Source organism: Lupinus angustifolius, chromosome LG06 (assembly GCF_001865875.1).
Source record: "Lupinus angustifolius cultivar Tanjil chromosome LG06, LupAngTanjil_v1.0, whole genome shotgun sequence".
In the NCBI taxonomy this organism is placed as follows: domain Eukaryota; kingdom Viridiplantae; phylum Streptophyta; class Magnoliopsida; order Fabales; family Fabaceae; genus Lupinus; species Lupinus angustifolius.
Window position 1 is genome coordinate 29126486 of NC_032014.1, and position 11692 is coordinate 29138177.

At 29.8% G+C, this 11692-nt stretch overlaps 1 protein-coding gene across 1 annotated transcript; it reads left to right on the forward strand.

Annotated features, from left to right (window-relative positions):
- LOC109350739 lies at window positions 5730–6861 on the forward strand. Its single transcript, XM_019592026.1, has one exon. The coding sequence runs from the start codon at window positions 6180–6182 to the stop codon at window positions 6651–6653; it is 474 nt and encodes a 157-aa protein (XP_019447571.1). The 5' UTR covers window positions 5730–6179; the 3' UTR covers window positions 6654–6861.

Genomic DNA, 11692 nt, shown 5'->3' on the forward strand with positions numbered 1-11692 from the left:
GCATATAATTGTTGGACAAAAATACATATATTATCAATATCAAATGATTTATAAGCATTCATAGGATATATATTATCAATATATACATAATCTCTTTAATTAAGTGTAAAGAATTAGATTTATTATGTATAATTTCTAGAATGACACACAAGTTGGAACATAGTTATTTATTAAGCTTCAAATTAAAGAAATATGTTAGGTCTAATTAATATCTCCATAAAGACGTCATTTGAGTGTAGGTAAATGCAGTGCACGTGTGCTTACAAAAATTATGTCACTCAATGTGCTACTTGTTATGATTGATTGAAAAAATGTATATTGTAATTTAGAAGATTAATAATTAAGTATTTTTATGATCAATCATAACAAATAACACACAGAGCAAAGCATGTTATTGGACAACAAATATGTTCAAGTAGGGAAAATTCAGGGGGCAACTGCCCCCACCTGTCCTTGTAATCCTCTGCCATTGATTACCATAGTGTTGGGTTTATTCAAGTGTGAAGTCCCACATTGGATATGCGGGGAGAAGTGAAAGAGTTTATAAGAAGGAAAGACCCATGGAACTAATGCCTTAAGGTTTTGGTTTAAGATGTGGTGTCTCACTTGTGACTTTTCACTCTTCCCATACCCATGTAACAATGGAACTTCCCGGTGGTTGGAGGCTCCCCAGTCGCAGTCTGGTCCAACAAGTGGTATCAGAGCCGATGGTTCAGCTGGGACATGTAATGCCTTAATATGAACCGGTGGTTGGAGGCTCCCCGATCGACTCATAGTAATATGAACCCTAATGATATAAATAAATATTTGGTCATAAATATCATAAGTTTCACAATTATTGTTACAAAGTAGCCTATATTTAAATATTTCATGTATTTTGGATTTGCAAACATTGTTTGTTATAATTTAGTTTGTTATTTCTTTTTGTGTACCTACAAAATGAATAAATTTATGAACAAATAAACAAAAAAAATCAATGAAATATGAGAATTGATCTATAAAATATGAAAAAATCTACAAAATAAACAAAAGTCAATGAAAAGATGTACTTTAAAGAACATTTTTATTTGTCATTAATTTTATATTGATTCATGTATTCTGAAAATATATTTACTTTCTCAATTAATTATAAGTTATAAAACAATTATAATATATTTTCTCTCATTATATATGATTTATTTATAAATAATTTCATTTGAAATATAAATTTTTAATGTATAACGGTTTTTTAATATGTAATTAACTTCTACATGTAACGTAACAACTTAAAAATAATATAATAGTCTTTTAGCATATTTTCTATCTTTCCATCTTATAAATAATATTAAATTTAACATTATTTTTTAATTATTATATATTTATATATTTTTCGGCCAAAATTTCGGTTTAGTGAGGCATCCATCTATTGCAAAAGAAAAATGTAACTTGATCATGTCATTTGATACATATTCCTTACAAATGTAACTCTTGTATGCATCTTTAATTCAAGATTATATATATATAGAGCTACTCAAGCGAGAACAATTCTCATATAAAAATTGTGAAAACAATAAATTTAGGTCTTATAACCAATCATGGATTATTAGTAGCTCCCTATATATATATATATATATAGAATGAATGAGATGAAAGGCAATTTGAGATGCAACTAATAAAAATAAGGAGAAAGTAGGTAAGAAGAATGAATGAAATCAAATTAAGCTCATAAATATGACATAAATGTTGACATATCTTTATACAATTATTATCAAAATTATTTTAAATTTTAACTCAAATATAATCATAACATTTAAGTTCTTAATCAATTAAATTATTATCAACATTACTATAATGCGACAAATGACATATATAAGATTAAATTTTTTATGGAATGAAAGAACGCACATATTATCGGTGCATTTGCATAGTAAAAAATGCAGGTAAACATATTTACACATTTAAGTGAGAAAAATAAACAAAAACGATCATAATTGTTTTTTATTTGTTCCAAATCTTAACTGATGTATTAATCCTCACTTGCAAAAAATTTAGAATCAAATTGAGTTATTGTTTCTTATTAACATTTAAATTGCAATAAATGAAATTGAATTTTGCTAATAAATATTACCTTAATAATCATGTATCATTATACAATTACTAACAAAATTATTTCAAATTTTAACTGAAAGATAATCAAATCATTTAAGTACATGAGCAATAAAATTATTATCATTAATACTATAAAAAGACAAATGGAAATCATAAGATTAAATTATAGAGTGAAAGACAATGAATGAATAAGAAAGGGAAGGAATGGAGGTAAAGCTACCTTCTTATTGTTCAACACAAAATTATCCCAATTATTTTTTTGTTACAAGTATTAAATGATGCATCAATCCTCACTTGCAAATTTTTTAGAATCAAATTGAGTTATTGTCCATTTATTCACATTTAAATTGCAATGAATGAAATCAAATTTTGCTCATGAATATTACATTAATGCTCATTCATCGTTACACAAATATTCTCAAAATTATTTCAAATATTAAGTGAAACATAATCATTGTAAGTGAAAGATAATCATATCATTTAAGTCCATAATCAATCAAATTATTATCATTATTAGTATAAGACGACAAACGGAAACCATAAAATTAAATTATGGAATGAAATACAAAGAATGAATAAGAAAACGAAGGAACAGATGTAAAGTCACCTTCCTATTGTTCAACACAAATGATCCCAAATATTTTATTATATCCAAATCTATTAACTATATAATAAAAAAGGTTATTACACCTTAGCAAGTGCTTCATGTCACATTCACAACAAAAACAATTTCGCTCAAAGAACTCTATCACCTCCAATGCACCTCACCACACCATAACATTTGTTATTATCCATTGACACCTCTCTTTATTCTTTAACCTCATCTCTCTCTCACTCATTCATTTCATTACTCTTCTTTTCTTTAACCATTCTTTCTCTATTCTTGGTTTATATCATTCTCCCCTTTCAAAATTTCTTATTTTAAAATGGTTTTATGCATGTAGATCTATTCATTGAAGATATTGCATTAAATTTCATTTTTATTTATTTTGTAGATATGTTGTTATTGTTGAACAACTAGAGGAGTGAAATGTCTCTAATGACAAAGGCATCGACGATAGTTCTATTTGATCTGGCATCTCTTATTGTTTGTTCATTCATGAAACATCATTGTAGGTTAGTTTTCTATATCTCTTTGCATCTTTTAATTTGTTTATAGAAATTTCTACTCAAAATATTCATTGTTGTAATGTTGAAAATGACATGAATAATAACGAGATGGTAGAGATGAAGAAAAAAGTAAATAATCCGTTACACTCTGGTATTTTGATCATTTCCCCTTAACTTTGTAAGGAAAATGTTGTTTATAAGTTTTGCTACCTAATCTTGAGCAAGAAGTAGCACAATTTTGATTCTATGTTTTTTATTTTCATTTTACCTTGTGGTTCATCTATTTTGTTGTCCAACATGAATTAACTATGCGAATCATGTTGAGATTATTTGTTATTTATAGAAACTATAGAAGGTAATCCACAATCATTCATTTTTTCATCACACAAATAGATAAATATAATGGAAACTCATATTATGATTCATCAAATTCCACCCCATTCACCAATATGAATGTAGCTTTCCATTTGCAAATTAAGCAAATTGTATCTTTATTATGTGCAAATTAAGCAATCTGTATCTTTATTATTTGGAAATTTTAGATATAGTAAGTGTTGTGTAGGTTTGGGATGTAATTAAGGAGATTCAAAAATTACTTTTAAAGACCAACAATGTTTATTAATTTTATTTAAAATTAAATTATAATTAACACATATTTTATTAATTGAATTAATTTCATCGCCATATTTTTTCTCTTTCTTTCTATCTTACATCTCCTATGTTCTCATCTTTTTTTATTATTTTAATTTCATCAAATTTTAGATTCAAATACCCTTGAACCTTCTTATGAGTAAAACTTTTTTAACATTTGTCTTCCTTTAGTCATTCATTTTGCTTTTTGTCACAAGTTAACATTTGTTTATTTTCCATATAACTTCTTCATGTTGAATTTTTCAAAGGTAAAATTTTCACAAATTGAAGAACTCAGTGTAAGACTTTTCTAACATTTTTTCTTCATTTAGTAAGTCATTTAACTTTTCGTCACAAGTTAAAAAACTTTCTATATTTCTCACAACTTCTACATGTTTAATTCTTCACACGTAGAACTCAAACATTCTCAACATTCTAATAGTAAGATTATTCTAACATTTTTCTCCCTTCTGACACTCATTTTACTTTTTGCCATAAGTTAATATTTTGTCTACCTTTCTCACAACTTTTCTATATTGAATTTTTCCTAGGTAAAATTGCTCACAAACTGAAGAACTCGCAAATATGACTTTTATAATATTCTTCCTTTTAGTCCTATATTAATCTTACTTTTGTCACAAGTTAATATTTTCTCTACATTTCTCACAACTTCTTTATAATTAATTTTTCACATGTAAACTATAATTACTATAAACATACCTTATACTTTTATATCATAAACATGTCTTAATAACTATTATTTATCCTTAATCAAAAGCATGAACTGAATTATTTATCTTTGTGGAACTAGTACATCAAAGTCACGAGTGCTTGGGAGAGAGGGAAAAATTGAACTCATATATGGGAGTTTAGAGTTCCTATAGAGCCAGAGAAAAAATATAAACTCATAGTTGACAGACACAAGTTCCAATTAATCTCGCATTGTTAGTCTATAACATCAACAAAATCTTGGATGTCATCCACGACTTCCTAAAAAATTACACTAGTCCCATAAACATTTCAAAAGCTACACTAAACATATGATAGTATAATCAAACTATATTATTCACATAATTTTGCCGTGTTACCTAGCCCAACTCGGCTCATGGTCAGCCGTAGTATGCATGTTGTAGTGGCAAACATACCCGAACTAGTTGTTAATCTAAATGTGTCAACTTATTCTTTTTATTAGTCATTTAAAGGTATTAATTTTTTGACTATCGAAGAGGTGACCGTAGCACGATGTTTCATGCAATTACTTGTTTATTTATAAACAATAATTAGATTACGTGTTGAATTAAATTTTAATAACCCAGTTGGATTTTGATGCTATCAGTCTCAATAAAGGGAGAGAAGAAATTTGTCACATTCTCTTCTTGTTTTTTAATCGTTAAAATATGTTAAATTGTGATTAATTGGCAGGTTGTTGATATTCATAATTTAGATGATAGGTAATGCAACAACAACAAACCCTCTAGAATATGTTGTTATGGTTAAGGATATATAATTTTATTTCCTCACATATATGTATAAATTGTAACAAAAAAAAACTAAATTAGTGAAACAAATTAGAGATAGAGAAGCGCCTAATCCATAAAATTTGAAAAGAAAATCAAACTCAGAGACAGCAAAAATGAAATAATTACAGTTTAGGTAGGTGTAATGTAAGTTTAAAAATGACAGATTTCCCTAAAAATGGAAAATAAAAACAAAAGTGAAGAAAAACTTATGTAAATACATATGTATATAGAGAAAACTATAAAATTTTAATAATATATTTATCTCAGAATATAATATGTTTTATATGTCTCCATACAAGTTTTTCTCATTATAATATTTTAGAAGTGGAGCAAACATTAATGAATATGTTTTATATGTCTCATTTTTTGCACCAATTTTTCTTTTAATTTTGTTGTAAAATATAGTATTAAGTTACCGATTAGACAATAATAGAGATTAAAAAAACAAAAGCATAAGATAATTACATGAATGATAGCCTTATTTTTGTCCTATAATCACGTAAAAGAGATTAAACAAATAAAAATACATTTACTCTTAATTCAACCTAACAAAAAAGAGAGGTTGTTAGTGCTTTAATTTTCCAAAACATGACAGCACAAATTTACTACAAAAACCATATAACCACATTTTCCCCACGAATTCTTCGCATTTCCCTAACCCAACACTAAACATATTTACCTAACTTATGTTTACATTATGCCCCTAACTTATAAACATATATATACATATGATTAGAATTCACACTTGATTACCATCATTGCTGTCTCTTCTATTTTTTCTCTCTAAAATAACCCACACATTTTCATATTAAGGTTGGTGTGTTATTTGAGATGATACATGATGGAGTTAATCGTGAATCATCCAAAAGGCCAAAGTTGAAATATTCAATTTGTTGCTTCTCAAGCACCATATCCAATGATGCATTAGAACAAGGAGAATTATACTACAACAAGTTAAATACTCCTAGAACACCAACCACACCCATTTCTCCTTCATCATGGTTCAAGAAATCAATAGCAAGTGAGTTTTGTGGTGACCCACCACAAGTTAGGGCACGTAGCCTCAAATTTCGCATGGGTCGCCGCCATAATCGTCGTACATCACAATCTGTTGACTTTAGCTATGATCCTTTAAGTTATGCCCTCAATTTTGAGAACGAGGGTCGCGAAGAATTCTCCTCTGGAAACTTTAGTTCAAGGTTGCCGGTCTCTCCACCAGTGTCACCATCATCGACAAAGTTCTCGGAGGAACTCACACGGACTCTATACCCAAAGAAGTTGTTGGACTCGATTGAGATACATTAGCTACAATTTTCACAATTATCTATAATTATGATGAAGATAATATAATTGTGAAAACAAATTAGAAATTTGTGACATACCACACTTTTTTCCATCAATTTGATGTCAAAGGATGAAGGAAGGGTTAATCTCATCTCAAAAGCTGACTGGTTATGAATTCTGATCATTGTTATATAATCAATTTGCATTAGGTATTTCCTTTTTAGATGGGTGACACAAAGGTTTGATTCAAACTACTCAAACCCCTCAACACTATCCAAATTCAAGTGGCTTTGCTTTATATTTTCTTTAACATATACTTGTTTTCTGTACCCAACCCATCATGGTCTAATAAATTATTTTGATCTATTGTGTGAAAATAAAATTCTATGTTGGAGAATTGTTTGGATTAGTTGTAAAAATAACATATTATTTCAACAATTAGTTAGATATATAATTTATAGTTGATTATTATTTTAGTATCGGTTTTGAATGAATTTCTGATTTTCAAGCAATCATTTTCCTTTGAATTATGTGAAAAAATCTTTTAAATAGTAAATAATTGAAAAATGAAGTTGTCAATTTTTAAAGATTAATGTTAATATTTTTTTAGTTGCTTCTGTCAGTCTGTGAAATGAAAAGGTAAGTCATTGAATTTCAAACTAATGTAACAATTGTTTTTTAAATAAACTTAAAACTTCTAGTTAATCTAAAAATATATATTTCCATAAAAATAATTTGTTCTTAATTTAATATAAGTTTATCAAACGTATATTAAACCCTCTTCTTTAAGAAGTGCTGGAATGTGGTTGGTGTTGAGCTTTGATGTCTTGTGGATAATGCGTTAAGGAGGGTATTCCAGATCCCAAATTTTACTAGGAGGATATTCCTAGTAAATTCAAGGAGTTTAGGCCTATAAACCTCTACAATTTGTTGTATAAAGTATTGATGAAGGTTATTATGAATAGTCTTCGTTCTTATCTGGATGATTTGATTGGCCCTTTAGAGAAGTTTCATCATAGGAAGATGCCCACTCAATAATATTTTGGTTTCTCAGGAGGTTCTTCACTTTATGAAGAAGACAAAACTAAATAAAGGTGTCTTAGCTATGAAGATGGATTTGGAGAAGGCTTATGATAATGTGAGTTGGGACTTCTTGGAGCATACCCTATAGTTATTCGATCTTCCACTATCAATCACCTCTTTGATTATGGGGTGTGTCCGTAATTTAGAATTTGTTATGCTTTAGAAATAAAGTCGATTTTCTAGCATTGCTTCCCTCACATGGGTTGCGCCATGATGATCCTATGTCCCTTTATCTATTTATCCTTTGTATGAAGAGACTCTCTTTTTATCTAGGATTTTACGGAAGATGACACCTAGAAACCTATCCATTTGGCCTATCAGAGTTTAGGTTTGTCTCATTTATTATTTGCTGATGATGTCCTCTTATTTGTTAATGCCTCTTCTATTTAGGTTATGGTTATTTCATATGCTTTAAAAGATTTCTTTAATATTTTGCTCCTCAACATTCTCTCAGACCAGGAGAGAGAATTTCATTGTTATTTCATCTATCAACCTTTCTTTGGACTTTGAAAGATATCTTGGTGTGCATTTGGGAATTGGTAGAGTGAGAAAGAAGTTATTTCAACATGTCCTGGACCGTGTGGATCAACATTAGGCTTCGTGTAAATCCAAGATGTTAAATAAGATTGATAAGCAGTCTCTGGTGAAATTTGTCATTTCTTTCTTTGTAGTCTTTAATATGCAAGTAGCTTGACTTCCTTCTATGTTTATGAGATAATTGATCAGGCAACTCATAGATTTCTTTGGAGCAAGGACCAATCTAGTAATGGATGACACTTTGTGAATTGGAAGACAGTGACTACTCCTAAATCTCATGGTGGTTTGGGATTGAGGAACACTAGGACTACTAATACGACTCTCTTGGGTAAGTTTGTCTTAAATATTTTATATGAACCTTATTACCTATGAGTTAAACTCTTTAAAAATATCTACCTTGAAGATCCTCCTCTCCATCATTATCTTTGTCGAGGAAGTGTTTCCCCTACCTGGAGGACTTTAATTAAGGCAATGACTACTTTGTCTGAAGATTTTGAGTTTTTGTTTCAAAAGGGTAATACCTCCTTAGCTTCTAGTTTGATGAATGGACTGGTAGTGGTCCTTTGTACAACTAGGTTAACTTTATCCATATCTCGGATTTGGAGTTGAAGGTTTGAGATCTATGGTAGCATGGTTCGAATTTTGACTGACTTTATACAGTTATCCCTTAAGAGATTATGAATTGTATAATTGTCATGATTGGGCCGAATTGTTCACCCTTTTCTTATTGTTGGCATTGGAAATATGCTTTGGATGTTATCCCAATCCTTAGCTACGTGGGACCAAAGCTTTCCTTGGAAGCAGCTTCGCAAATTACGAATCCTAGAGAAATACAAGTTTTTGTTATAGTTGGTTATTCACAATTCTTTCTCTTATAACTTGTCATTATTTACTATAATCTCCTTCTTCCTCAGCGTGCTCACATTGTTCTGATCCGATTGAGGATATTATTTAGTGTCTTTGTGACTACCTTTACTCTAAGGTGGTTTGGATTAGGTCAGGCATTCTTCTTATTGGGAGTTTCTTACTTATGGATTTATGGACCGGGTTCTATCCACCATGCGGGTTAAGGATAATCAACATCTATTTCATAGTTTGGTGGATTTGGAGGTGGAGGAAGAAAATGACTATGGATCTCGCCCCTGGTCAATTCGTTATGTTCTTCGTAATATTGTCGATGGTATTGGTGATGGTGCTTTTTCTTTGAACCATCAAGAGCTTGTCCCCCATTTTGTTAATGAGTTATGATTTTTGTCTCCTCTTGGTTTGTGAAAGTTGATGGTAGCTATAACCAATGATATATAAGATTCTTTGTGGCGGTCTCATTCATAATCACACTAACAACCAGATGTGTGAGTTTAGCAGTGGTGATGGGGTTTGAGATGTATTCGTAGTTGTGCTTCATGGTGTTATCCTAGGTTTAAAATTGGCTAGATGACATGAGTGTCTTAAGGTTATTTGTGAATATGATAATTTAGATGTTATTGATTACTTGACATATGAGATCTATTGCCCTTCATGCCCATGTAGCCTTAATTAAGGAAGCTCGTAACATGTTCCTTCTCCTGTGGGAGATATTTGTTTGTCAAGTCAATCACTTGTTAATATCCTAGCTTGTTTTGCGGATTACTTCAGTGTGCATGATGCCTTATTTGTTGAGCTCAATACAGCTATGTTGGCCATTGATTTTGCTAAAACAAATGGTTGGAACAACATTTGGCTTGAGTGTGACTCATCATTGGTGGTTGATATCTTCAAAGGGCATGACATGGTCCCTTGGAGGCTACTAAACAAATGGCTGAGATGTTGCACTACAATCTCTTCTATGAGCTTTTTTATTTCCCACATTTATAGGGAGGGAAACTCTTGTGCCGATAAACTTGCTGATTTTGGTATTTTGTCTAAAGCCTTCTCTTTATGGCATGAAGTTCCAAGCTTTATGACATATGATTTCTTTAGAAACATGGCTGGAATGCCTAACTATAGATTTCAATCCATGTAATCTCCTCTCCTTTTCATTAATATAGTTCTTCAGGTACTCTGCCACCTTTGCTTAAAAAAAAGTTGGGTATTAGGGAAGAGAATCAATTCTTCATCCTTCATGTGTTACTCCTTTTCTGAGTGCTGGTTAATTTTCATTTTGTTATTATGTTTCCCATGTACAAAAAAATTCATGTGATATTTTTTCTTTCCAAATGGGCCAATCTAAGGTCGGATCTATTTTCTTATTTATTTTAACTCAAATAAATATATCCTACTAACATTTTCATTCATTCGGATTTTGTTTTAAAAGTGCAAAAGAAATTATTACTTCTACTTTTATTTTTTACTATGATTCAATGTCTTATTTAATGCAAAAACTAATTTAATTACTCTTACAGTATTATCTGAGAAAATATTATGATTAACCTTTATATTCTGCAAAATGTAAAATAAAATTATATACCTATGTGTTTACACGGATGTAGTCATGTAACGCACTAGTGATTTACTAATTTTATACAATAGAGTTTAAAATTTCCATATTTTTATTATATGATAATGTTATATCCTCATATAAATCTTTACCACAAATTATTTTACCAATTTAAAATTAGTACACGCCACATTATATGCATTTCCTTTTAAACAAATTTCTTTATTCCAAAAACACAATAAATAAATGTATATATGTTGTATTTGTTTTGTTAAAAATAAAGAGATGTACATTGTGGCTAGTGATGAGCAATTTTGATGTGAATGATGAAATCATTTTGTTGGAAGTAATAATTGAGTTCTAGAAAAGTAAGTAAATCTAAAATAATAGGATAGCATAATTAATATGATTTAATACTTTTATACTTGAAATATGAGGAGATAAATTTTTATCTTAAATATAAATACAAAAGTAATAATTTCTCTCTATAGTACTTAATATAACTTTCCCCTATCCACTTAACATTCAAATCTAAGGAAATGTTTCAAACCTAAACTCAAGGTTGAATGATTGTATTAAATATTGGTTTAAAAGAAAAAGAGAATGATGTGGTAAAAGAAGTGGCTATGATGAAACCTTCTTGCGGCCAAGTAAAATGAGTGGCTATAGTGTAACATTTTTTGTAGCCAATGAGAAGAAGAGGTTGTGGTGAAGCATCTTTGTTTTTGGCCATACAATCCTCAAGGCTTTGGCTATAAATAGGAATGCTCCAAGCCATTGTAAGATACACCAATATTCTAGCTTTAGTGCATATTCTCTCTTCTTCTCTTGTTCTAATATTGTGAGGAATATTTTAGTGTTTAAGATATACTTGAGAGAGAGTGATATTGGGTGTACTTGGGTTTTGGAAGTGAGTGAAACACTTGAGTGAACTTGTAATTCTCTTTTATCATAGTGATAATATCATTGTTGCTCTTCAACCGTGGACGTAGGCAAATTGCTGAACCACGTTAATTTCTCGGTG